Source organism: Amia ocellicauda, chromosome 3, assembly GCF_036373705.1.
Source record: "Amia ocellicauda isolate fAmiCal2 chromosome 3, fAmiCal2.hap1, whole genome shotgun sequence".
Taxonomy (NCBI): Eukaryota; Metazoa; Chordata; class Actinopteri; order Amiiformes; family Amiidae; genus Amia; species Amia ocellicauda.
This window is the reverse complement of record NC_089852.1, coordinates 27,542,728-27,570,173: the sequence shown is the minus strand read 5'-3', so window position 1 is coordinate 27,570,173 and position 27,446 is coordinate 27,542,728. Positions and strand designations below refer to the sequence as shown.

The 27,446-nt window shown below is 46.0% G+C and overlaps 1 protein-coding gene across 1 annotated transcript in view; it reads right to left on the bottom strand.

The window, feature by feature from the left end:
* Positions 1–2,901: 2,901 nt before the first annotated feature.
* Positions 2,902–27,446, bottom strand: part of mpp2b (MAGUK p55 scaffold protein 2b) — a 41,778-nt gene continuing 17,233 nt past the window's right edge. Inside the window, exons 3-13 of the mRNA XM_066698773.1 lie at positions 18,807–18,907; positions 13,607–13,759; positions 13,312–13,467; positions 11,978–12,205; positions 8,598–8,729; positions 8,247–8,349; positions 6,905–6,973; positions 6,237–6,398; positions 5,708–5,910; positions 5,262–5,390; positions 2,902–5,083 (exon numbers count right to left, since the gene is read on the bottom strand). Of these exons, the coding sequence (XP_066554870.1) occupies positions 4,907–5,083; positions 5,262–5,390; positions 5,708–5,910; positions 6,237–6,398; positions 6,905–6,973; positions 8,247–8,349; positions 8,598–8,729; positions 11,978–12,205; positions 13,312–13,467; positions 13,607–13,759; positions 18,807–18,907 (1,613 nt within the window). The 3' untranslated portion in view covers positions 2,902–4,906. The remainder of the gene's footprint in view (positions 5,084–5,261; positions 5,391–5,707; positions 5,911–6,236; positions 6,399–6,904; positions 6,974–8,246; positions 8,350–8,597; positions 8,730–11,977; positions 12,206–13,311; positions 13,468–13,606; positions 13,760–18,806; positions 18,908–27,446) is intronic.

Sequence of the window (27,446 nt, the reverse complement as noted above, 5' to 3'; positions counted from 1 at the left end):
AGGGAGGGAGGATGAGTGATAAGAGGACAGAGCCCGGGGCCTTTTATAGTATGGTTGAGAGGGAGGGGCTGGAGGGGTTGGTCTTAACACTGCCTGGAGTGTACTTTCCCTGGTGAGAACATGTCCCAACCCTGATCCTGAAGTCAGAATCCTGCAGCTTCTACACAATCCAAAGTTGTTACGCTACTGGCTCTTTTTAGGTTTATGTTTGTTTGTTTAGAAAAGCTTCTCACTTTTCGGCACCTACAAAAGGGTGCCTTTGCATCAGCCTTGCCCTAGACCTCAGTGGAAAGCACCGGTATCTGGGTCTGGTATTTTCTGGATTTGTTTGCAGTTTACAGAATGTTAGAATGTTGCATTATGGGTATAAAAACATACAGCAGAACCCCAAGTGTGCCAACTAAAGAAAGTCAGAGTCTTGTGTGATCCCACCCAGGGGCCCCAGAGACATGTTGTAAAACTCTCAGTGAAACCCAGCTGAGGAAAGCAGCAGCATGACTTTTGAAAGACTAACAGAAAGCTGGCCATGTTTCTGGCCCTCATCAGTAGAAACATAACTCTGCTCTGCGTTTTCCCAAAATCACTGCAGTGTATTCCGAAGAAATGTTTGGTTTATGGTGCTATAGTTCCTGAGGTATTCAAAATGGCCACCTTGGAAGCCTCAGGTATACAAGGTGCCACATCAGCAAAACAGAACGCGTTCTGACTTTGACTTGAAGGGTTAAATAAGAAGTGCTGGTTAAATAATTATTTATAATAAGTGAATGGTTAAACTGATTTCAACTGAAATTAATGTTTAATATGCTTTGCTGATTGTTGAATAGATAGATGTTATTCTTTTTGTCTAGTTATTTTCCTTTTTTCACCTCAATGCAAAGGATTATGGGAGGTTAGCTCTATATAAGGTTGATTCTGGTGTGTGCTGGTCAGTCTAGGGTAGGGCTGCAGCAGCCTAAAGAATGCCCATGCGCACAGCCCAGCGAGTCTCGCTTTGAGATCAAGATTCAGGTCCAGCTCCAGCTCCCCCAGGTTCAAGGTGCCCTGTCAGTGCTTCAGAGGGGGAGGAGTCTCTGCCTTTCTGCTCCTCTGACACAAGCACTCATTGCACAGCCGCTCTTATCTTCTCCCATTCTATCCATGTCAAGGGCCCTTCATCTCCAGGAACACAGAGAGAATATCCACATACCTCTATTAGAAAAACTGTCCTACTTTCTTTTGCAATAGCTTATTTTTCTCAAGTTTTTTTGTTCCTCCTAGCAAATAGCAATTACAATATCTCTTAGCCTCTGTGCCCTTGGACTCGGAGATAATGATACTGTCCTATGACTAGACATCTACACACACAGCAAAAAACAGTTGACAGCAAACCTGTTATCTGTGAAGTGTTTGTGATATGGCTATGGCACTGTGGAATGTGTTTTTCGCCATTTATTTTTCTTTGCAGGTACAGTATCGTCTATTAGAAGGAGGTTTGGTTTCTGATAGCTTGTTGTACCAGACAAGTCATGCAGCTCATGCCCTGCCCTGCGGCGGTGTGATGAAAGTACACAAACATGTGATTTGATGTTTTTCCCTATTCGCGAGGGGTACTTTTTAATGTTAAAATTTAAATAATAATAATAATGGGAAAGTCCACCATAATCAAGGAAGCGAGCTTACACCCATTTGGAACCCCCCCCCCACAAGTGTGAAATGCTGAGCACATGCCCAGGCCTGAACACTGTGCTACTGTGCTACTGACCAGCCTTCTGTAGAGGCCGTGAAACAGCTGTAAAATACTTCCATCTCAATCAATTCCTTCGATGCGTGGAAAAAATAAGTTATACCCCATGACTTTAATCTGGTGTGTGTGACTTCATGCTGCTCACACTCTCACCCCCAACCAAGCTGAGCTGTCAGCTGCGTATGAAAGACGCAAGCCGACACAGAAGGATAAGAATGTGAAAAGACACCCCACAGCACCTAAAGTAGCAGGAGAAATCTGCTGCCAGCGGTCATTTTTTGTACTGCAGTGAATTTCTTCTCCACTGTCCATAGAATCAGGATTCAGGTCATTTCTCAGCTCCATACCTTTTATTCCGGGCATTCACTGCATCTAGCCATTACATTTATGCATCCCTGGTCCCCAACCAATCTGCAAGTGAGGGCTGCTACCAGCTATGGCTTTTAATGCAGAATCTTGAGGAAGGTTAATATTTACCCTCCGCAGTACCGAAAGGGGGATGTGCTTTGACGAGCGTGGTGGTTGAAATGGACAGCGTGCGCAAAGCAGACAGGACTCTCCTATTCGCACCGCCACCCTGCGTGGTACCTTGTATGGCCATTCTTGAACTCCCCTCACTGTCTACAGCGCTGCCTTGGACTGGATCGGTGATCCAGCAGGAGACCAGTGGGATATTGCTTCTTTCAATGCAGGAGGAACGGGACAGCTCCTCTGTTTGCTCTGGACAGCTCTCATAAGGGTCACAGCAGAGCAGTCACCTCAGTATAGCCAAGAACAAGGCATACACCCATTGAAGCCCCTAGCTGTCTGTCATTGTATTGTCTTTTATGCCACGTTTGCAGTCATTTATACACATCTAGTCTTTGTTCAGACTATAGGAAGATGATCCTTCATTTTGCACATTGATTAGAGAAGGTTTACAACTATATGCTGTCGTAGCCCTGCTGTATGCAGCGTGTGAAAAAAGCATCTAGGCAGTGCAGGTGCTGGAGGGGGCATGAACATCGTCTTTACCTCAGCCGTGTTAGTGTGAGTGTCTCGGCTGCAATCTGGGTGGATTGACATTTGCTGACCCCGCAAAGGGGAGGTGTCTTCAGAGAGGCAGGATCTGTCCTGGTCAGCTCTGCAGACCGATTGTTGGGACAAGGAGGACAGGAAACATGAAAAAACAAGCGAGATCCCGTGATCATACATTTTTAATAGACTTTTCTTAACATCATGAATATACACAGTATTTTTTGCTGTCCTAAAACCACACCTATATTGCAATCAGAGCACCACGAGAGTATTTGCTTCTAGTCAATACATTTCTTTTTTTTTTACATTAAAAAGATAGAAAAATCCAATAATAATAATAAATAAATAGTGAATCAAATCAAATAATCATAAAAAGAAAAAGAAGGTTTAAAATATCACAGGTCTCTTTCTGCAGTTCAAACTGTTAACAATTTTCACTACTGCTGACACAGAATCACTGCACTCTAGACATGATAACATCCAAAACACAACGCTGCGGTGGTACTTCCCAATAGAGGAGCACTGTGGCCTAGTGGTACTGGCTGAGGTGCCACTGCCATAAGCCTGCACCCACACCCTTTTCCAGAGGGTGGCACACACAGATTGTAGGTATTCTGAGCTTGCAATGTGAAAAAAAAAAAAAAAATGAAATACAAATAAATAAATTCAAGACTTCAGAAGGTCAAATCAAATACAATTTGATCAGTAATCAAAATTTGCAAATGTCTGGGAAGTATATTTTCTAATCAGTAGGTACTACAGACAAACATACACTCACACACGTTTCTCTCTCACATAATCTATGTAGTAGCGTTCGATCTACCCTTGATATTTATAAAACTTTATGATTTGTATTCCTATCTACTGTCAAATGAGTGGAATAAGAGTAACATTTTTTTTTTGTCTTTTTTTTTTGCAACATCGTAAAAAAACCAACCTAAATCACAGTTGCAAGAGTTCAGTGTCTGAAATCTGGAGAAGTCACTTAAAAATGGCAGGATGTATCTGATAAAAATAGAGAGATTTGCATGAGAGAAAGATTAATCTAGAGAATGAGAGAGAGAGAGAGAGAGAGAGGGGGGGGTGGGGTTGTAATGCAGAGAAAAGGGCATTGTTAATATTGTTCTGGACACCAACAGCTGCACCAACTATGCCTTTGCTTAAATTAAACCATGACTTTTCTGATCCAAGTCCTGTGCAAGCACATGGGGCAGAAATCTCTTTATAAACTGTATAGATTGGACAGCAACATGGGATACGTCCAAAGAAAATGTGGGCAAAGTTACCATCACACTAAAACCGCACTACCAAAATCTAAGCAGCCTATGAGGTAGGTACAGCTAAACAAAAAAACTAGTCATCTCGTTTTTGTATATATTGATCAGCCACAGTCTCTGTTTCTTCTTCAAAAAACAAACGACCAAAACCAAAACACAAGCCCTAATATATAGTCAGCTTCTATTTTTATTTATTCTATCCCATTTAGAAAGTCAAACTAACTAACAGTTGTTATTGAAGGTCTTGTAAACGTTACCGATGTGACGTTGCTCGCTCGGCCTCAGGGAGATGAAAGGAGGAGAGTGCTGGGTAAACTCACTCTCCGTAGACAGGCCACACACACACACCTGTGCCGAGCCACACACACGTTCTCACATGCTCACACACGCTCACACACACTCACACACGCTCACGTCTTCCTAGCTTAGATACGCCTCCCGCAAGACACGGCTACAGAGAACTCCTTTTTTTGTTTGTTTGTTTTCTTGTTCTGGTTACAAAGTTAAAAATACGATAAAAACTAGTAGGTCTGAAAAAGGGATTTTGTACAAAAGTCCAAGGGAGGGCCAGTGTGACGGTGGCTGAGGGACAGGTGGTTGAGGCCGTCAACTCCTGTCAGTACAGTGCTGCTCGCTCAGTCCTGCACTGAGCTGCGGTGACAATGAGACAAAGAGAGGGTCCAGTTGGCGGGAGGAAGCGCGTGCTGAAGGGACCACTGCGGTCTAATTGGATCAGAGCTCGTGAACGTCCACCTCTCTGGCACAGGGACCGCCTCGCCATTCTGTTGATGCTTGGTTCCCCAGTGGGTCTTGCTCTTTTTGACCAGGACTTTACAACCCCTACCTATCTTAGCCCCTCCACCCCCACTCCGCCTGGCTCAGAGCTAGCTTAGAAGACCCAACTGACGGGAACCCACTGGGGCTCAGCGCTCAGTCTCTCCAGCGCTGCCCGCAGGCCACGGAAGGCCCCCTCCAGGTTGTCGTTGACAATGGTGAGGTCGAAGTAGTGGCTGTAGGCGCGCTGGATCCGTCCGCTCTCGTCCAGGGTTCTCTTCAGCTCCGCCTCCTGGTGGGGAGAGGAGGGACAGCAGGGGTCAGTGGCCATGGCATCATCACCAATAACACACAACACATCACCACTGCAGAACAGGACACGACACCAACCACGACTGCTGGGCCAGGCACCCGATTGGCCAAGATGGCACAAAGCGGAGGTATCAGTCAGGCGAGAGGGGGTGGCCTACCGTTAGCTGCTTGGTCACCACTCCAGCCTCGATGGCTGACTTGTTCATGGCCCGGAGAAGCTCCAAGTCGGGCGCCTCGATGAAAACCACGTAGGGCAGGAACTCAGATGTCCGCAGTACCTTCAGCGCCTGGGCAAGAGAAAAACAATTATATCTCTGTTGGTGCAGAGGGAGGGAATGTATGGGGTCCCTTCATACTTGTTAAGAGTTTTGTGGATCTCTTGTGTTTAAAGGTTATATAGATGAATTGGTATAGGTATTGGTAGTAGTTCTGTAGTTAGAGGTAGTAGTAAGTCTTAATAGTAAAAGTATGTATTAGGTGGAGTATGTACTAGTAGTACTGATCCACAAACTCTTTGTGTTGCAGTGCTGCCTGCTTTGTGGTTTCCTCGTTGTTTGTTTCCCCTCTCATCTTTGTTGTGGTGATGGGGGGCAGCGGGTCACACCTGGGGGTTGACATCCAGGATGCAGATCTTGCCAGCCTCCACCACCTCGTGGATGGAGTTGATCTTGGTGCCATACAGGTTGCCGTCGTATTCTCCGTGCTCCAGGTAGCGCCCGTTCTTGATGTCCTGCTCCATCTCAGAACGCGACACGAACAGGTACATCTGCCCGTCCTTCTCATCCTCCTTGGGCTTCCGGGATGTGTCTGTGGGGAGGGAGGGGAGTGAGGAGAGGGACAGACAGAGGGAGAGATGGAAAGAGGAAAGCGAGGAGACAGAAGAGTGATTGAAAGGGGGGCAGGGAAAGGCTATGCTGGGGACTGTGCTCTATTATATAAAGAATTATTAGACAATGGGGACTGGCTGAAGAAATGGTGTCCAGGATACTGGGGGGGGTGCAGACGGAGTTTTTTTTCGGCTGAAGCCCCCTAAATAGGGTATAGCGATGCCCCTGATTATTGGCAATGCATGGGCCTGTTTTTTGGTATGGTAGTGTGCTGTACTGTGCTGTACTGTGCTGTTCTGTACTCACAGGGGATGGTAGTACTGTATCGGGTTGGGTCAGAAAGCATGAGTTTGTTCTTCAGGCTGCGCCGGCCCACTCCCTGCGCCCCGATCAAAACCAGCGTCTTCCTCCTGAAGGGTGGCATCTTAGCCACCTCCTCGTAAATGAGCAACTCGTGGCGATCAAACTCTAGGCAGCAGAGGGGGAGACGGGGAACGGTAACCAGAGACTGCACAACAGCCAGACACACACATACAGCCTCACACAGTCACACAGCGTCTAAAACCACCTGGCGTGTATTGTGTACCTGAATAATCACCCGTAGGCCACACACATTGTATTTTGCTTGGAAACAGCAGGCAGAAGTGTGTACGTATTGTGTATGAGAATTGTGTATGGTACATTTATTTTGTGTAATTATGTGTAAGAAATGTTTTGGCGTTGGCTGGTGGTTTGAGCAGTAAAAGCCAACATTATATTGTATTAAGAAACTAAATCAAGGAAACTGCTTTATAATCCCACATATCTGGGAACTCTTTCTTTTAAATGGTTTTCTCTGGTGCTATTCCAAGCAAAACACGGTAATAACGGTGAATAACGGTCATCTCATTCTATTTTATGACATCCCACGTGAGGATCATCATGCATGTGACACTCCCGGGCCCGGCGGCACCCCCACAGCACTGCACACATACCTGCATTCTTCGTTGTCAGGTACATCATCTTCTTCTTCTTCTTGCCGCTGATGCCCCCGCACAGCGCACCTGGCCAGGACAGACAGCAAGACAGAGACAGCGGGATGCAGGTCAGACACCGAACCAGAAGAAAACCACCAATCAGTTGACACAGAAGCTGCGTGAGCCACCATTCATAATGCACTCCATTATCATACATACAACTTTCATTGTATATGCTGAGCAATCACGTTTCTAAGCTCGGGTTTCCATGCTTGCTTGCTCTACTGTTACATGTAAATGCTGATCTTTCTACTGTCCCTTGGTAGGGTTGTTGGATATTCTTGCAAACTACTTCCAGCATGCCCTTGCAGTGTGTGAGTGGAGCCTCTAGGTGTCAGTAGCTCATCAGAGTAACAATCTGCAAGAGCAGAAGGGGAAATCAACAATTCCTTGCACATAGGAGGCCCAGCTGCTGTGTCAGAGCGCGAGAGACAAGCAAGGGCTTTGAAGGAGAGTGTTTGAAGTGGATACAATATGGATGAAAGGCGGCTGAATGTTCTGTCAAAAGAAAAGGAGAAGAGGAAGAGAAAAATGAACCCACGGAGCTCGTGAAAAATCAACCGATGGCGACGGCCTCTTCAAATGCTTGACAGTTTACCCCATTTAGCATAGAATATATTTTGCAGACAGTCTGAAGGCATTGTAGGGCTCAAAGCATCAGGGCGGTTTTGTTCAAGATTGGAGAGGTGGCGGTCAATCAAAACATTCTGTTCTCATGCCAGCATCGGAGCTGGTTAGGTCTGACAGAATACAGTATAAAACGAAATACACAAATCAATACATTGGCATGTCTTGTCATGGCCTCGGCTCCGGCTGGCAGTTCTTCCTACACAAACACTTTCTCACTTTAATGCAGTGGCAGGTCTGTTGCTATTGACCTGCTATTGTTGGGTAATTTCGAGGATCAGCTATAATAAGGCACGCAGTCAGCCTTAGTTACAGATTCACAAGACTGGTGGGAGTGACGCGGAAGTGAGAGTACAAGTAAACTCCTTCCAGTTGCGCCTTGTGCCGCCGACAGCACCCACAAGATCTGATAAATGGGGAGTTCGCCAGGAGAGCCGCAGCGTGAGAGCTGGCACTGGGTTCACAATCCCTGCAAGAGGCCGTCCTGTCTGGGGAGGGAACAGCTGACTAACAGAACAAAACAAAACATAACCACTAATATAAATAAACAAGCTGTACCAGTTCGTCACCCGCTATGAGAGGGTGGCACAGGATACTACTGAGGTCAGAAATTCGGTTTGAATTTGAACAATGCACCCAATCCACGTAGCCCCAAGGAAGAGCAGCTCCTCACCCACTGCAGCCAGTTCCAGGTCCCTCTTGACAAAGGCCTTCCTCTTCTCCTCCAGCAGCTGGCTAGGGATCAGGCCGGCACTGCCCCCTTCCACATGACAGGCCTGCCAAGACACAACACATCACACAGGCCTTTAAGATTGGATACAGCACAGCACTTCAGAGAAGCAACAGTTCATTATAAGTTATTAAAACAAGAGTTACATTACAAAAAGGGGTTGTCAGGACAGAAAGATCCGTCAGGACAGAGAACCACACCAGCAACAGTTGAGAGCACCTTGCCCACACACTCGATGCACAAACACCCAGACATGCACTCGAAAACCGCTCAAGGCCGGAGCACGGTTCCCACCTGCCACCAGTTGAGGTCCTCCTGGTTGACGATCTGCAGGATGTCGCCGCTGCTGAACTTCAGCCCCGCCTCCTTGCAGGGGATCAGGTTGTCGTGGGCAGGGTCATAGTCGAAGTGACACTTCACAAACACCTGTGGAGTCGGGAGACACGGGCCCGGGTCAGGAGGCGAAAGCAGCAGTGCTGTTGAGATGCAGTCTTCCAGGGCCACATGTCACTGACCTGCTAAACCCATCACCTGGGACGGTTATGAAACTAGTCCAGATAAGTGATTAATTAATTTGATTAAGTTATTAAGAGCTTAGGAGGAAAGAACATCAGAAATCCCTCTGGCCCCAGAAGACCACTGTGAGCCTGAGCTCGACACACTGAAAAAGGATGATACTCCCCTGTGGCTTCACAAAAGCTTGTATGGATATATTCATATTTAGTTATTTTTACCTTCCCTTCCAAAAAAAAAATCCACTGTTTAATAAAAGGAACTCTCTCAATCGAACAAGGGCCTTTTCTTTGCACTTCACAGAAACACAAACTTCTGCTTTGATCGCCTTGGAAAGCTTAAGATGATAGTTAGTATTCAGAGAACATGCCTCCGGGGCCCCAAGGCTGGCAGTGGGGCGAGGCAGGGGCTCCCCCGGGAGCAGGGACCTGACACGACGTGGCAGAAGTCAGTACAGCGACACAGCGGTGCAGGAGCACCAAAGCCGCAGGATAGAGCGCACGTACACCTTCACTTCACTTGGCTTCTTGGCATTCTCAACGTGCTCTGACACCAGCCTTCACTCAGGCACAGAGGCACGAGAGATTTCAAAATGAAATAAAAATGTGCAGAAAATGCATTTTAAATAGGATAGGAAATGAGGGAGGGAGGGAGGGAGGGAGGTGGGGTGCATAAGACGAAGCATCAACAGTAAATTAGTTTGTGGATTCAAAGGGCTCCGGCGCTATTTTAAGTGCTCCGTGTGGCAGATTGTTGCTCGTTTCATCCCGGAATCACTTAAGCACCGTCAGTATAAATGAGAAACCGTATAGCCCCGTCTCTGAGGACTTCTGTGCTGAAAGGCTTCGTTTCATCATCAACAGAGGCCTCTCTCCAGAAAGCTCGCAGTCCAACAGCAAAGCCCCGCCACCACTGCACTGCTCCGGACCAGAGATCCTCCAGAGACCGAGACGTGAACTGGAGCGCTCTCGATAAGAGAATAAACTCATATCTGGGGAGCGATAACACAGAATCCCCCCCCCCCACCGAAAAATAAATAAAAATAAACAAAACAAAACCAACAAACAAGAGAAACCCCGGTTACACAGGATCGAGCAACCGGGCTCGGAGGACAGGTATCCATGACAACAAGCCCTGTGTTGAACGCAGCCACCGCTAACGGCGCAGTGAGCGAGAGGGTAGCAGCTGGGTATTGAGCACAGAGGGTACTCTCCTTCTGCCCATCAGCTGGGCACTGCAGCACACACTGTCTCGAGTCCAGCCCCTGGCAGCCCTCTTGGCAGTGCCTCTTCAAGAGCGTGAACCCCTCTACTGGCATGAGCTGCGGGCTCGTCTGGCAGCAGCCACGGTCATTGCGCTCTCTCTCCATCAGCACGCCAATATTAAGATTGAAACCAGTCGAGAGTTTGTGTGCTCAGCCCGTCAACGAAGACATCAAACGGTGACTGGTGATTTTCCTGTGACCCTTTTGCAATGCTTCATAGAAACGATAATATACAACCAAAAGAATAATAACTGCTGTTGGTAAGAGAGTCTATGAGAGAGAGTGAGAGAGAGGGAGAGAGACAGGGAAAGACCTATATGTTACCACCGTCTCCCACTGCCCGGCTCCAACACAATTTCCTGCTGTGTATGGTCTCTCTATGTTCAAATCAGTTTCTGGCTTCAGAGGAGGCCCAGACGGTCATATTTTAGGAATCATTTGCGTTCATTTTCCCAAAGTAGGCAGACCTGGCAGGGCCCCGGAGCTTAATTGTAAATGTCACTAGTGAATATTTCAAAACTCTGTGCCCATTAGTGTGACCTTTTGGCAAACGGCTCGCATGCAGCCGTGGACATAATTATCTTGACAACCTCCTCTTGTTGCAGCTGAGGAGCGTAGGAGAGAGGAACCTGGCAGATCAGACGTTTTGGCTCAAAGCAACTTTTCCTCGAGGCAGGCAGGGAGGGGTCTGTAAAGGGAGGCACTTAAGCAGCTACAGGCACCACACTGGCTACCAGCACAGTGTACATCAGACGTTAGGGTTGCCTCTAGCTCATGTTGTTTGTTTTTATCAGGGTTTATTCCACTTAGCAGGATCTCTGCTGCTTTAGGTACTTTTAACATTTGCATCACACCAAAGAGCTGCCCAATCGAGCCCATTTCGCCGTTTCAAAACTCAAAGCCCCAGATTTCACCCCCTCTCTCGCAGACAAGGAATGTAGTCTCCCATCCTTGATAGAAAAGCACACGCACAAATACACACACACTATTTTAAATCGCACTCATTTACATCTGGCGACTGTCTCTTCATTCATGCCTGTGCGAGTCTCCTAGCGAGCCGCCGTGGTGAGAGCAGTGACTTATTTACACTCTGCTTCCCCTGCCCCTTCGATGCCCACCGGGGCGTGAGGAGGTCACAGCCACCTGCATCGCCACCTTTATTGCATGATATCTGCTACCCTGCAATTACCAAGTGACTCTGAATTATTCCAGCTGTGCCAGCAACATGGCAGGGGGCTGCAGGGGGTCAGGCTCTGGGCTCCACACTGCGGAGGGGGAGATGGAGGGAGGGAGAGGGCAGGGGCATTAGAGCAACTTCACCACCGTCCCCAAGAGTAGCCCACCCTTTTTTCCCCCTTCATCCTGCAATGCGTTTCATTAACACACTCTCGCTACCACTCTGGTTACAGATTTCATTACGCTTGTTATTATTATTATTTTTGAACGTTGTGATGTGATCCGTCTGATTCCCTGCAGGAAGTCCTCCTTAACGCCCCCCCGCAAACGACCCATGCCTCCATTATATGCAGGTGTCTGGGGAGCAATCCATCAGTCAGTCGCAGCCCGAGAGGAGGCTGCAGTGCGTGTGTGAGTGTGCACCTGTGTGAGAGTGTGTGTACAGAATTCTGTGACAATGACTGGAGTGGTCAGCTGGCCTGACACTAAACTGGGGACTGAATAAACGTACTGATGGCTTCACTCAAGCCGAGTAGCACTTGAACCTCAAAAGCATATCCAACATAAGGACACCCAACTCCCCCCCTCTATTCTCCCACTCTGAAGGGGACTGGCTACAACACAAGCATCATTCGGAGTCCCTGTAATGGATTGCTGCGGGATTGTTTGGCTGCTCGGGGGCTGAAGGAGCTGCGAGGGAGATAGAAAGGCCGGGGCCCACCTGGCGCGGGGGGTGTGGCTCCTGGTAGCTGGGCAGGATCTTGAGGACCACGCTGCCACTGGCCTCCTTGAGCATCTCCTGCAGCACCTTGGGGTCATTGCCCACCTCCTTGCCGTTGACCTCTTTGATGATGTCACCCACGTGCAGAAGGCCCTGCTGGTCGATCATGCCCCCGTGCAGGATGCGTGCGATCACCAGCTCCCCGCTCTCCACGCGGAATGTCACGCCCTGCCGGGAGAGGTGTGGGGGGTGGGGGGTGGAGAGGAACACAGAAACCAGCTCATGCGGGTGTGTGCACTAACAAACGCACATAGACACGCATACATACATGTGCATGGACACACATAGAGACACACGCACGCATGCACGCACGCACGCACAAAAAACAGAATTAAAGAGCCTGTGAAGAAATGTCTCCCTTCACTGCCGCCTCTGCGTGTCCCATCCTCGAGCCGCCCATCCTTTGCTGCAATGGCTCAGTGACAGATTTTCTTCTCTTCGATAACTTATGGCATTCTGTTTTGGAACTGCTGGCTCATCAACATTCCAACAGCTTAGCCTCACCACGTGGTGCCAGAGTGCCACCGTGCCAGAGTGTGTGGAGAGGGAGGCAGGGAACTGGGCGCCTTTCCTGCATCCCTCTCTGTTAATCTCTGCTTGCCTGTACATGCCACCTGGCCCTGTGCTTGGCCTACATGCCAAGTCCTCCGTGTGGCCACTCCACTCTGAGACAGGTGGCTCCTTCCCTTCGCCTGTCTTGTCAGACACTGGCAGCCCATAAAAGGGAACGAGGAAACCCCCCAAAAATTTAAAAGCAGCTAATTGTTTTTTAAATCTATAAATAAAAAGGCCCTTTGGAGTCAAAATAAATTCAACAAGACAGCGATGGAATAATTGAGCAAAAAACACTGAGGCGATAACCCACACTTAAAGGCACCCCCTATTAATTTATCACAATGACATTTGTGCCATTCAGAGTAGGTATACGTTGGGTTATGGAGTCACATTCTGTCTGTTTAACTGAGCTTCCATCGCTTCATATTGCTCTGTAAGGATTACCCCGAGTCACACTGTCACAGCTAATATACGGGCAAAAAAACAACTTGCGTCTGTTACTCTGAAAGGGAATAACTGAAGGCATAATTTCACTGATCTCTGAAATTTCCCCTGAAAGGACGGCAGAGATTCTCTCATCAGGAACTCCCAAACCTGGAATATGAAGCGTTATTTTCTTGCCCACTTCATTTTGGGAACAGTCTGTGGGGAAAAACTAACGATACAGTCTAGCCTGGCGCCCAATTGCTATCCGTGAGTGGGACAGTTACAGGACTCACCAGGTGCTCTCCAGAGACTTTCCGGATGCCCACCATCCTGACGGCGTCGGGGGGGACTGGCTGGTTGTTGAGAGCCGCGTCCAGAAAGGCACAGGGGCTGGGGGGGGGTGTCTCGTAGCTCTTGGAGGCCACGGAATCGTGCGTCTCCAGGAGTGACTGGGGATCACAGAATAAGATAAGTAGGGATGGGGATGGGGGAGATCATGATGTGTGTGTGTGTGTGTGTGAGTGATTCAGTGTGTCAATGTACACGCGAGCGAATGTGTGAGCGTGTGTGCGTCTGCAGTCTCTGTACCTGGAAGTGCGGCTCTTTGAGGATGTGGGCGAGTTCTGCGGCCAGGCTGCTTTGACTCAGCAGTGGGGAGAGGTCCCTCAGGATGTCCTGCACCAGTTCCAGATTGTTGTCCCGAACTGCCTCCAGCTTCGTCTCCTCTAGCTTCTCATGGGCCTGGAAACAAGCAGCCCCCCACCCCAGGTTAGTTGTGGATCGGCATAAAAGAGCTTTATCACAGCATTATACCATGACAAAAACACCCACAGCTCACACCAAGTTGTCATTTCTTATTAAAAACAATAAAACGATATTTCTGTCTTCTGTTTCAGATGCCTCAGTTTTAAATGGTTATTTACCAAACACAAGTTGTGATGTTGGTTCTTTCTGCGCTCTCAGTGGACTGCTCTTTGCAAGAAAGAATTGTTTACCTTGAGCAACACAGTCACAATTCTCCTTGACACCCAAAAGACGACATAAAATATAAAAAGTTTTTTTTCTGTTAGTTTTGCTATTTTCTTTATTTTTCTACCAGACTTTGTTTTTCAGTTTCCACACTTCCCAGTATTTAGACAGTATTTCTTGAGAAGAAGGAAAAAAGCAAGCGTTTGAAGTTACATGTAAACTTGCAGGCAAAACAGAAGCTGACAAACACAGGAGCAAGAGAATGCAGCTGACAGACTTTAAAAGGTGTCCTTGGTCTCAGAAAACTCATTGTAAGTTAGTTAGAATGTTTCTACTTTTCAGTAACTAGAGAGGAGAGGGGGAAAAAAACTGGTGCGAACATATCCTTAAACAAAAGTAATTAAATTAATGATTGGATCAGATGGTCCCGTGTCTTTGGTGTGGAAGTTGAGCTAAATCCAGTAAATCCTTTGTGGAATCTGGCCTAGGCTCTAACAGACACACACATACCATATATATATATATATATATATATATATATATATATATATATATATATATATATATATATACACTCACCTAAAGGATTATTAGGAACACCTGTTCAATTTCTCATTAATGCAATTATCTAACCAACCAATCACATGGCAGTTGCTTCAATGCATTTAGGGGTGTGGTCCTGGTCAAGACAATCTCCTGAACTCCAAACTGAATGTCTGAATGGGAAAGAAAGGTGATTTAAGCAATTTTGAGCGTGGCATGGTTGTTGGTGCCAGACGGGCCGGTCTGAGTATTTCACAATCTGCTCAGTTACTGGGATTTTCACGCACAACCATTTCTAGGGTTTACAAAGAATGGTGTGAAAAGGGAAAAACATCCAGTATGCGGCAGTCCTGTGGGCGAAAATGCCTTGTTGATGCTAGAGGTCAGAGGAGAATGGGCCGACTGATTCAAGCTGATAGAAGAGCAACTTTGACTGAAATAACCACTCGTTACAACCGAGGTATGCAGCAAAGCATTTGTGAAGCCACAACACGTACAACCTTGAGGCGGATGGGCTACAACAGCAGAAGACCCCACCGGGTACCACTCATCTCCACTACAAATAGGAAAAAGAGGCTACAATTTGCACAAGCTCACCAAAATTGGACAGTTGAAGACTGGAAAAATGTTGCCTGGTCTGATGAGTCTCGATTTCTGTTGAGACATTCAGATGGTAGAGTCAGAATTTGGCGTAAACAGAATGAGAACATGGATCCATCATGCCTTGTTACCACTGTGCAGGCTGGTGGTGGTGGTGTAATGGTGTGGGGGATGTTTTCTTGGCACACTTTAGGCCCCTTAGTGCCAATTGGGCATCGTTTAAATGCCACGGCCTACCTGAGCATTGTTTCTGACCATGTCCATCCCTTTATGACCACCATGTACCCATCCTCTGATGGCTACTTCCAGCAGGATAATGCACCATGTCACAAAGGTCCAATCATTTCAAATTGGTTTCTTGAACATGACAATGAGTTCACTGTACTAAACTGGCCCCCACAGTCACCAGATCTCAACCCAATAGAGCATCTTTGGGATGTGGTGGAACGGGAGCTTCGTGCCCTGGATGTGCATCCCACAAATCTCCATCAACTGCAAGATGCTATCCTATCAATATGGGCCAACATTTCTAAAGAATGCTTTCAGCACTTTGTTGAATCAATGCCACGTAGAATTAAGGCAGTTCTGAAGGCGAAAGGGGGTCAAACACAGTATTAGTATGGTGTTCCTAATAATCCTTTAGGTGAGTGTATGTATATATATATATATATATATACATACATACATACATACATACATACACACATACTGTGAGAAGTTCTTTTGAACCAGCTCTTTAATTCATATATATATATATATATATATATATATATATATGAATTAAAGAGCTGGTTCAAAAGAACTTCTCACAGTATCAGGGAAACTAGTCTGGGTGATCCTGCTCTTCCTTGGCAGTTTATATAATGTAATGAAAAAAACTGCTTGGAGATTAAACAGGAAATCAGTCTTTTCAGAGTGCAATCGTGGCCAGATTGGTTAATTGGAAGCTGAGCGCAAAGTGAATACACCAAGGAATCGGCCTTAAAAAGCAAACAAACAAACAAACAAACCCGGGAGCAATTCGCTGGCAATCTGTTAATAGATGCCGGCACCAAAATCCAAATAACTATACGCAACCTATTCACATTCTCCTTTCTCCCACCGCTCTGCACGAGTGCCGCAGTAGTGGGACTCAGTGCCGCAGTAACAACAAACAACATGTTAAAACAACAACAGCAACAAAAGATTAATAAAAGGCAGATTTCTGGAGTGTACTCAGATCGGCAGGAGTATGAGGACAGAGAATTTGCCGGTCCTTTAAAAAACACAATGGCCTACGTGATGCAATTCTGAACCATTCAATTAAAAACCTTGGGTGCTGGAGAATGGCTTTAATACCACAACTTTATTTTTTTCCTGTTATTTTAAGTAAATGCCAAGTTTGCAGCACTCGACGCCTGTACTGAAACCCTGGAGGCAAACACAGCCTGCCTGGACAAATAAAGCCCCGCCAGCCTCGCATCCTTAGAGCAACAGTGTCATGGCAGCGTGTTTGCCATGCGTCTTCCCGAAACCATGCGATCGCCTTCGAGAGATTTCTTTTCACATCAAGCTGTGCAGTGTGTTGAAGATATCGCTCACTGGTCCGCACTACCCAGAGGATATAAACACGGTCATACCTCCTGCTTTAAAACGTCGGTCTTGTTGTGTAGGCAACTCTGCAGCAGCTGTGTTCGGTGCCTAGTTTTGCAAGCTCTTGGAATCAAAAGCACTGGCTGAATAACTGTATTAATTAATTACTTTATTCATAACTTTCTGAATGAATCCTGGAAACATGGAGCCTAGTGTAAGGAATTTCTACCCTCCCCTGACAAGTGAATCCTTCAGGTTGTTTTCTGACGATTACCGGAAAATGGCACATGGTAAAAAGATAATAATAAATGTGCATAATAGAAAAATCTAGCATTATTTAAAATAAAATGTCTGCCAATGGGATATGATTATTACCTTACAACATACATAAAAGAAAAAACATATTCTTTGACCGACATAAAACCAATTATTGCTGCTGTGCAACAATAGTAAGCTTGAAACAACGACCTCAGGGACCCAGGAGAAAGAAAGAAAGAAAAAAATGTGATAAATCCCAATAATCAAACAAAGCTTTGACCCGGTTTCTTTGCCGACCCCTACGTGATATTGGCTTTCCATTTATCTGGCTTTTCGTCCAGCCAGGCAGCTGTGGGAAATGCAATTATAACCCTCAGCCTGTGCAGGAGCTCCTACTGCTAAAAAAGTCTCTGTGTCTGTCTATCTCTCTGTCCTGCTCTCTCTCTCTCTCTCTCTCTCTCTCTCTCTCTCTCTCACCTATTCTCTTTCTATAGCTGTTCATTTCACTAGGCTCCCTGCACTAATGGCACAAAGCGGCACAAAAGATTAATCAATTGTCTGAATTTCCATGAAAAAGAAAGGAAGAAAAAGAGGTCTGCATCGTGACAGTGTGAACGTGCTGCATTTATGCACTTTGATGTGTTCATCCCCTCTGAGGATTTTTTTGGTGTTTTCTCTTTCTTCTTTTAACACTTCTGTCTTTCTCTCTCGCTCTCTCCCCCTCTCTCTAAAAAAAGCGTTTGTGAGGATTAAAAGGCTACACATCGCTGCGCTCTTGAAGGAGTCTGACAAATACAAAGACCAAAAAATTTAAAAAGTGAACCCTCACTACGACTCAAGGGTTCTTGCTATTATCAATGCTGTTCAGAAGGGGAGATAAAACAAAAACGGGAGACGTTATTGGAGGCACTCACACATTATTCAATTTCTGACATCCTCTTCGACAATTTACTGCATAAGCGTTGTACATCAAATCATCATCATAAAACCAGGACAAATTAATGAATAAATAAATAAAGATACTTTATATAACCATTAAAAATATATATAATATTTTTAAAACAAACTTAATTTAAGGGGACCTTGGCATCTCTGGATCTGGCTGACTAGATCTGACTTTCTGAAAGTTCATTTCAGGCCACCCTCTCAGGCCTCAGGCCAGCAGCAGCAGTCTCCTTTCATTCTGCTCCGCTCAGTTGTATGTCAATTCAGAGAGAAATTGCCCTTGATAAAACATTAATAAAGACTCAAGGATGATTTCAGTTTCTTATTCTTTCTTTCCGCCTCTTCACGGGAGATCTCCGACTTGGATGTGGCGGCTGATTTCTGCTGCGATCCTCAGCCTGACGGAAATATCTTTTTTTTTGGATTGGTTCTTGTTGCCGCTGTTGTTGTGGTGGTTAAATATAGACACACACATAAATAGACAAATGTAATTGGGAAATACGGTGACTACAGATTGACAAAGCTAAGAAAACTGCAGGGGGCAGCAGCAGAAACTTGCAAACTGTCGATCACCAATCGTTCAAAGCTGTTTAGACCGCAGGAGGATTTTGTGCCAAGATTGGCTCTTTTTATCTTGTTTTTCTTTGATTTCCAGAATATAAACCTTGATATATCTCAATGCCTTGCCCTGCATAATTTAGCTAAATTTAGCTACTGCATACTGTAAAGCTAATGTAAACTTTTAGATTTTTTTATAGTGAAAATTATTAAAAATCCAAATATTAAGTTTATACCGATATTAGCCGAACACAGAATTTTCAGAATCTTCAAATGGAGACTTGTCCCTATAACCCAATAATAATACAATATTGATGTTGAAAAAGTTCTTAAGAGGTCTTACTATGGGGCTCTCCATGATGCCCTTGAGGAAGATGAGGTCCAGGGCATTGGCTGAAGTGGAGTTGGCCGAGTCGCTCAGGGTGTCCAGGACGTGCTGCATAGCTGCAGAGAAAAATAGAAGGACTTCACTTTTACATTCCAATTCTCTCTCCATCTATAGTATCATGACTAGGGATCTTAATATAAAAAAATATATAAAACTTGGTCATTTAGTAGAAGCGGAGGAAGTCTGGCGTTAAATGCCAAGGAGAGCGACATGCCAAAAGGTGTCAAACTCAGCATACGGTCCATCTCATACAGCACAGGTGTATACGCGCGTTTCAGATGGACCAGCCTTCTTCCACAGTCTGCTGTCTTACGGGGCTTATTGCAGTGCGTGTTGGAGCGCTCTTTCAACGCTGACGTTCACACCTCTGCTTTGCCAGTTTGCCACCTCATTAGCACGTCTTTGTGCTGTTGTAGTGCATCAGTGAGGAGAGAGGCAGCCAGACTCAGCACAGCTCTGACTTGCGAGGCTTTACCCGCTGTTTACCCCACGCTCCGAGACTCATTCGCTTCTCCCTCTCCTTCCCTCGCTCTCGCTCTCTCTCTCACACACACACACACACACACACACACACACACACACACACACAGCTCACACTGCACGTCCAAATCTTATTGGTACTCTTTGTTATTTAGTGTCAGCATCATCCCAGACCATCCAGTGCCCCCCCCTCAGCACATATTTAGCTCAAATCTATTGGCCATCAGAAGCCAATCTACTCTGAAAGGGTAACAATTTGGTGCATTACAGCATGTCAAAGTAAAATGGCGAATCTCTAGGTCTCTTCCTATCTTTAAATTCTCTTTCCATACATTTTCCCTTATGCGACGTAAAGACATTTTTGTTTTCAACTAGATTCTGGCTCCGAGGGAACATTCTGCAAGCACACGCAAACCCTACTGTAAAGTACGTGCCAAGAGGAGCGGCAACGGCCAGATCTGACTTAACGGCACAGCTTATCAAAGGAAGCAGCGCTTAACTGAACTGAACTGAACGCTGGGCTGGGCACGGTGAGGCTGCAGACCCCTGCCTTGAGAGTGTATGCTGAGCACATCGCTGCGTGCGGATATAAACCGCGCCTGACAGGAAAATTACCTGCGTGGTTAAGTAAGACCTCAGGACGGATCGCCTGTCAGCTCAGCTCTTCAACACCTCCCGCTGATATTGCTTTTATACAGAACTCGGCGTGAAACACCATCGCTGGGCCCTCTGCAATGGCGAACACAACACTGTTAATTAATGAAAGGCCAAGGGAAGTAAATTAAGCCTTCAGCCTCGATTTTGAACATTCATTTTTTTAAAGCAAAACCGAATGCTTGAGAATTTGAATATACTAGCAGGGGCGGAGGTTTCTGAGCAGACTCGCCATGCTACCGAAACCCCAGCGTCAGGTAGGTCAACTGCTGTTCCTTAGTGTACCCATAATCCCTCTGTCTGCATCGCAAACCTATAACCCCCCCACCAGCAGTACCAGCTTCAGAAAATTGGCACCTTTGATTTCAATTCTCAGTTCTATCACAGTGTGAGTGAATGCGCTGTACTCTATTGCCATGTTTGCCGATAATAAAGATGATTCTTAACTAAGAGCTCAGGTGTGGGATATAGACCTGAAGCTGATCGGGGAGCTACTCTTTATGTGTCTGCTTGATGCTTTTGAATGCTGTGATAAAGACCCAGGACTCAGCCACAACAGAAAGCTTTTTTGGTTGTTGTTGCTGCCATGTTTATACTGTGTCTTTGCAATAACAAATGAAATACAGAATGAGATCAAAGGAGGGAATGATAAATATCCATAACCTGGAACGGCAATGGAAAAGTTCAATGACAAGGATACCAAGCAGGGAGGCGATGAGAGCAGTGGCGGTGAACCGGCGAGACTTAGAAGAACGGAAAACGCCAGAATGTTGACATTTGGAGGCATGTGCGGCCTGCTGAAAATCGGCAGAATTATCCATCGATGTGTCCCTCTGGAATAATTTAAGCGGGGAACACCGAGACAGAGGGAGGACTGGGTGTGTGTGGGGGAGTCCTGTAGCTCTAATATATGTTTGGGAAGTGTTGATATGCAAAGCCAGTAGCCAGCAGCTTCTGAAAATATAAAAAGGGGATTAACTCGAAAGAACTGAGAGCAGACACCATTACATTATTTATTTTATTTATGAACAGATAGACTACGAGGAGGCATAAAACATTCCTTTCTTATGCTGATTGGCAGGACAGTGCACGTCCAAAACAGGGGTTATTAATTGACGACGGGGCCTGCAGACAGGACAAGGACTCCAAAGAGCGTCAGCCATGGCGACGACTTCAGCACAGCCATTGCATCAAAATGGAAAACCAGGTCCTAATAAGGAACCTAATAAGAAGGCCTTAATTAGTCACCATGCATCTGGGCAAACTGCTGTCTGTCGTGAAAAGTCACAAGCTGAGGCCTAACCCTAGATTAAACGTTGACCCTAATCTTAACCACTTCAAATTCAAACTGTAACTGTAAGCCCGACTCTCGTTCCAAACCTGACCGCAATCCTCTAGTTCTGACCCTAACCTAATCTATTTTCTCAGGGACACACATGTTAAATGGCAGTGAGGACGTGTCTGTAAATCAGACTCAAGGTTCACTGGGTATTCAGAGCTTGCAAGCTGACCTCCATTAACATTCCCCAGGCATACGCAGAAATCTCTGCCTTACGCTGCGATGCACAGAAGAGACAGATCCCCCTTTTCAGTTGTACAGCTCAATACCAGCTGGCAACAAATCAAAACACACAATTCATCATGATAAACATACGAACAGTAGTGCATGGCAAGAAGCAGGTACCAATATATATTCAATTTGTGCGCTGTATACAGCAGCCTCCTTGTACACCTACATCAGCACCAGAATACCTCAGTTAACAATTGTGTTTCAGTGGTTGTGCGTTTGCCTCAGACAAATCTGATTTTTATATAAATAAATGTGCGAGTCAGGGAGCATAGAGCCGGGAGAGGCAGACATCAGACCTCAGAACAGACAGTTAATTATACTTCAAAAATAAAAAAGATTTAATTAATGAGACATTAATTGAGCACCACCCCATGAGAATAAAGGCCTGATTTGTTGCCACGCAGACAGGAGCAAGAGTCGGGGGGCTAGAAGTGGAGAAAGTGATGACATCACATCTCCCCCTTGAAGGTCAGGGCCTCCTTCGAACATACGATTCGGTTTTAATTATCCACTCCCCCTCCCCGCCTTGCTGTGGCAGCTGCAACAGTCACCTCCTCAACGCAAATGTCTGTGCTGCTCTCCCAGGTCGCCCCTGGTGGCTGTAGGTCTGATGCTGAGGGAGGCAGAGATACAAGCATCTTCGCTCCACCAACACAGCAGGACCGAGGCTGAGCTGCGGCGCGTGTCCCTGAGCAATTAAGAAACAACCCCGCTGGAGGAGGTAAATAATGAGATACAGAGCAGCACTGTCTGGCAGGAACATGTTTTCCTCTTTCACAAACTTCAGTTCTGCCTCCCAACTGGAGATGAAGCATACGACAGCCTTCCAGGGGAAACACTGATGCCTAACCGTACACACACATAATTGGATTAGTGCCTGTTTGTGGTTTATTAGTCCACCATATCTATTCTGCTTTTCGTTTTGTGTCAATTTGGCCCTGTCCTGGTCTAAATTAGCACAGTGTTTGTTTTCTGGCTGTTTAGTATCCAGTTCTTGGAAAAAAGCAAATGCACAAATAAAAACGTGGAAACAAACCAGCAGACGGCTGTCAGACATTTAATGTGAAGTGGACGGCTAGGGTTAGAAACCTGCTTTTTGTCTAAAGAGGATAGAAATGGCCAGCTCACAGTTACAACACTTTAGCATTACCTGTCAGCTAACTTCACCTCTCTGTCATTACTGCTGCTAAATTAAACTTCACAACACCTCTCTCGCTCTCTCTCTCGCCTGACATCTCTGTCTCCTCCAGGCATCTCCTTTGCTCACTGACAGCTGGGTTTAAAAAACAAACAAACAAGCAAAAATTCAGAAGAGAAGAGTGTGGAGCATCATCAAAGTGCCAAATTAGGAGAGAGTGTGTGTCTGAAAACGCTGTATAGTTAAGAGCCCAAATCCTGAATCCCTGTAATGTGCTGCTGCAAGGCTATGAAATCTGCTCCGGCTGCTTCCAAAGAGAAAAGTCTTCTGAAATGTCAGATCAGGACAGAATCTGTAAAGTCCCATGTTCATAAACGTGAGACTGACTTAATTAATAAGCTCCCGCTGCAGCATTCGGGCGCCTCGGTCCTGGCCTGGAGCTTTACAATCAGTCCTCAAGACACAGAGAAATTGTGTGTAGGAATCGCCAATCGGTGGCGTTGCACATATTAAAGACGGCAGTTGCACAAGGGAGGCAGGAGAGCCTGTGAGCTTGTCTGTCTCAGTGGAGCACTCCCTCATACACAGCATTAGAGCGCTGGCTAAAGGAAAGAGCTGGGGGTTATGTCTGTACAGCACAGTGTGGCCCCACAGGGTTAGCCCAAACACGGCAGCTTTCTGACAGGTTTTTAAAAAGGAAAGCGCTGACAACTGAATCTTCAAAGCAACGCCGACTGCAGTCTGGGCTGGAGTACGTGCATGGACAAATCAAAACACAAACAAAGTGAGAGCAAGGGAGTAATAAAAAATATATAAACACATAGTCCAAGGACATCATTACATAGATATCAGGGCATTAAGTGCTGAAGGGGCCCCCTGCGGAGAGTTCATTGGGAATGCGCAACCACTCTGCTGCTATGGGGTCTTATTGTTTTGCTTTTCCCCCTGCTATCACTGGCACCACAATCCTCCCCACATGCCGACTACAGAGCACCAGACCAATGCTTGCCCGCTGTTCCAGAAGATCATATTGAAATCCTTCACTTCCCCCACTGGCATTGGCTGCTGAATGAGACCTTATTGGCACAACCTGGAAAGTCATCTTGTGTTCTACAATATACACACTTTTTGTGTGTGTGGTTAAACCAGTGTCACTTTTGTGAGTTTATTTGTGTTTCTTCAATTGAGTCACCCAGGCTCAGGATGTCAGACCAACAATATGAAGTTGGCAGTGCCCTGCCCTGGAATTGGTCGTTCCCGCTCCCTAACCCCGGAGCCTCATACCCGGGGCGATGGAGGAAGCCGCCACCCTTCCCTCTTCACATTCCCCTGTGGACTGACATTTCCTTCGGTCAAGTTTCAACTCCCTGAGAATTCTGGGAAGGACGGCATGAGTCGCTGAGCTCCCAGTGCCACGAGAAATGATCGCTGCAGCTAATGAGCCATTTAAAAACCAACACCAGGTGCTCTTTTACCAAAAAACCTTATTCGGCATTCCAAAAACATACATACACACATACATGCATGCATGCATACACACACACACATTTGAATGTGGTTAATATAAATTGGAAATCTTCTCAATTTACTGTGACTTTAAGGTCTCCGAACGGGATCACTCTCTCACTGAGTAAAACGACCTGCCTAAACTCCTGACCCGTCGCCGGACCCACTGGTGTTTCTCTGCAGAGTTTACCAGCAGCCGTACTGCAGAGTTACACACAGCGCACTGCAGCTGGCTGGCTGGTCACTGAACTGTGCCGAGGAGAATTTGATTTGCAAATTAGAGAAGAGAAGACAGTCAGACGCATTATGTGCGGTTATAAATCAAGCATGACGATTACTTTAGATGAACATGATCCAAAAAAAATCTATTAGGATAAGGGGAGCATATCGTACTGCCAGGGAGACAACTAATACAAATTACCCTTTTTAAGAACATCATATCGGCTAAATGGATTTCCGAAATGGAGGGTTGATAAAGCTGGTTCCAGGTTATTTTTTTTCTTTCACATTTTATTGGTGCTTGTCCCGGAGAAATGTGATGAGTCATGCAGAGATATGGTAGTCAAAATTGGGAGACCAATACCTCTTTATTTAAGTTTTTACACTCACCACGCAAGCTGCAAGCTTTATTGTAAAGCTTTTGCCAGATTTTAGTACAAATTACACTGTTTTTTTCTTTTTATTTGGCAGTGCTGTGAAAGTGACTGACACTCTCTGACATTGTGAAAATGACTTCATTATAGAAAAAGACTGCAGCTCCAAATGCACTCAGCAAAGCAGAAACAAAATGACACGACTACAGGGGGTTTCTGCGAGAACAGGGAGGGGTCGTCGCCCTGAGCACAACTTTTGTAGCCGAAAAGAAAATGTAATGCTCACTTTCCCCAACCCCAGCCCCTTTAAAGACTCAGTCGTGGATGCTGCAAGAAAGAAAGAAACCAAAAGAGAGAGAAAGAAAGAAAATGGAATACAGTTTGACCTTAAAGAATAAAGTCAAAATAAAAATAAATCACAGATGAAAAAAAAAAGCAACAACTTACGAAGTCATAAAAGATCTTGGTGGAGAGTGATGGGGTGGAGAGTAACCTGCTCCTCTCTACACACACTCACACAGACACACTTTCACACTCACTCCATTCGAGAGGCCTTTGGAGGAGGCCAGGAGATTGATAACACACATCCATCCTTCAAGGCGATTGGAGAATTTTACTTTGGAACAAGAGAGAAAAATTAAAACAAAACCCACGTCTGGTCTTCACTTTTGCCCTGACACAAGTGTGTACAGCTTATAAACTAATGTGCTCCCCTATAGAGACGTCTAACAGATCAGCACTGGATTGCACCACCAAACATCCTGGTATTCCACACAAGCTTGTTAGAAACTCTGACCAATTGTCTCCCGCCTTGAGGCCTCCAGAGTTACGGGGTCAACTGGCTTTTACGCCAATACTTAACTCAATCAGTTAACTGCCTCAAGATTACCGTGAACTCTAGCCACCGCCTGAAAGATGCGTCTGGAACCTGGGAGTGACTGGCGATTCCAACCCCACTGTCTAGGTTAGCAGAGTTTTTCCACATTGGTCAAAACAAACAAACAAAAAACTCACAAAGCTCAAACAGCATGCTGCAAATCTTTATTTTCTTGTTTTCACTCCTTGGGGTTCATCTCATGATTTTCTCTTTTCTTTTTTAATTTGCCCTTCAGCCACCACTGAGAGGGAGTACAAAGTGCTGGATCGATCCTCCGCTTTTTCCAGGGCTGACCGATCGCTCAGCCTTGGGGTCTTCCTGCTGCGTGTAGATAACCCACTTCTCCGCTCAGTGTAGAAAGTGGTCTATGGGAAATCTATTGACACGCACAACTCTGCTCCGGCTAGCTCCCCAGATGCTTTATTGATCTCTGTAGAATTACACAGCTGGCTGCAACAAAGACCCAGATTTGATCATCATAAGTAAATAAATAGACCTGTGTCTAACCAATGGAAATCTAGCGTTTCTGTTCGGTGGATGTGTGGAACTCCGATTTAAATCCCGCTGAAAGACTCTCAATGTCCTCAGCTCATCAGTGATCCACAGATGCACAGATTCGTGAGGTCTTGCACAGCTTTTTCGATCCAGTTACGCCATCGATGACAGAAACCCAACCGAATTCCCCCAACCAACGTGCAAGTGAATAAAACCCAACGCTCCTTTAAGTGTGCCCTTTCTCCACACCTACGCGGTTGGATCCGTGCCTTCGTGTTTCCACAGCTGCTTTCAGACAATCTGGAGCAAGCTCTGTTCTGGAGCATGAAAGCTGCTCCGACCCCCTTTGCTAGCGTTATTGATTATTTTGTTATGACAACACTGCGGTTATGCAAGAAAGCTCGTGCGGCGTTGCAGTGGTTCCAGTTCAGAGCCTGGGTTGCCTGCCTAACCCACACAGAAACCGCATTGAAAAACTGTCCTTTCACACCTAGGCATGAGCGATTATGCAACTACATTCTTTGCATCGCAGCGCTTCCTTGTACAGGAACACAGAACTGAGCTACCGCCACCAAACAGGACGCGTGACTTTTATTGGCATGATATTTTTTTGGAGGGGGGGCATTAAACCATTTTGCTAATAAAACATTCAGATCCACACCTGGTAAACATAGGAACATGTAAGTCTATTTTCACCCCCTTCTATTCTCTGCTTCCTGCACTGAAATCATGACTTGAATGGAAAAAAACAAATAAACAAAACTGCTGGAGAAATCTGACAGGCAGGACATCCAACATCTTCCCAAGAGTATAAATCAAACCCAGATTCCCCGGAGGGATTGGAGAGTGGCGGCTCTGTGATTGGACACTCTCTGCGCTCAATCCTTGCTGTCTGCTCAGAGATTTCATTCCACAGGCTGTTGCAGATGAAGTGTAAATCATGAGTCAGTGGCCTAACATTACTAGGCTTTAAATAATGGCCTGAGTCACAGGGGACATTTCACTGGAGTATTTAACAAACTGGGGGCGGCACTGCTGATATTCAACAGGAACCAGTCGCACAGAACCAAAGGTGTTTCTGAAATTTTGCATCTTTCCTACCAGCGAGGCTTAGCCCAACAACTGTACAATGGCCTATACACGGCGAGAGAAAGAGAGAGGGAGGTAGGGAATCATGAAAACATTCAAATGGAGACAGGGACTTCACAAGGGCAGTGGAATTCTACAAGATACCAGAGTGTTCTGTGTTGCGGACACAGAAATGGATCCAGGCTGACTGACT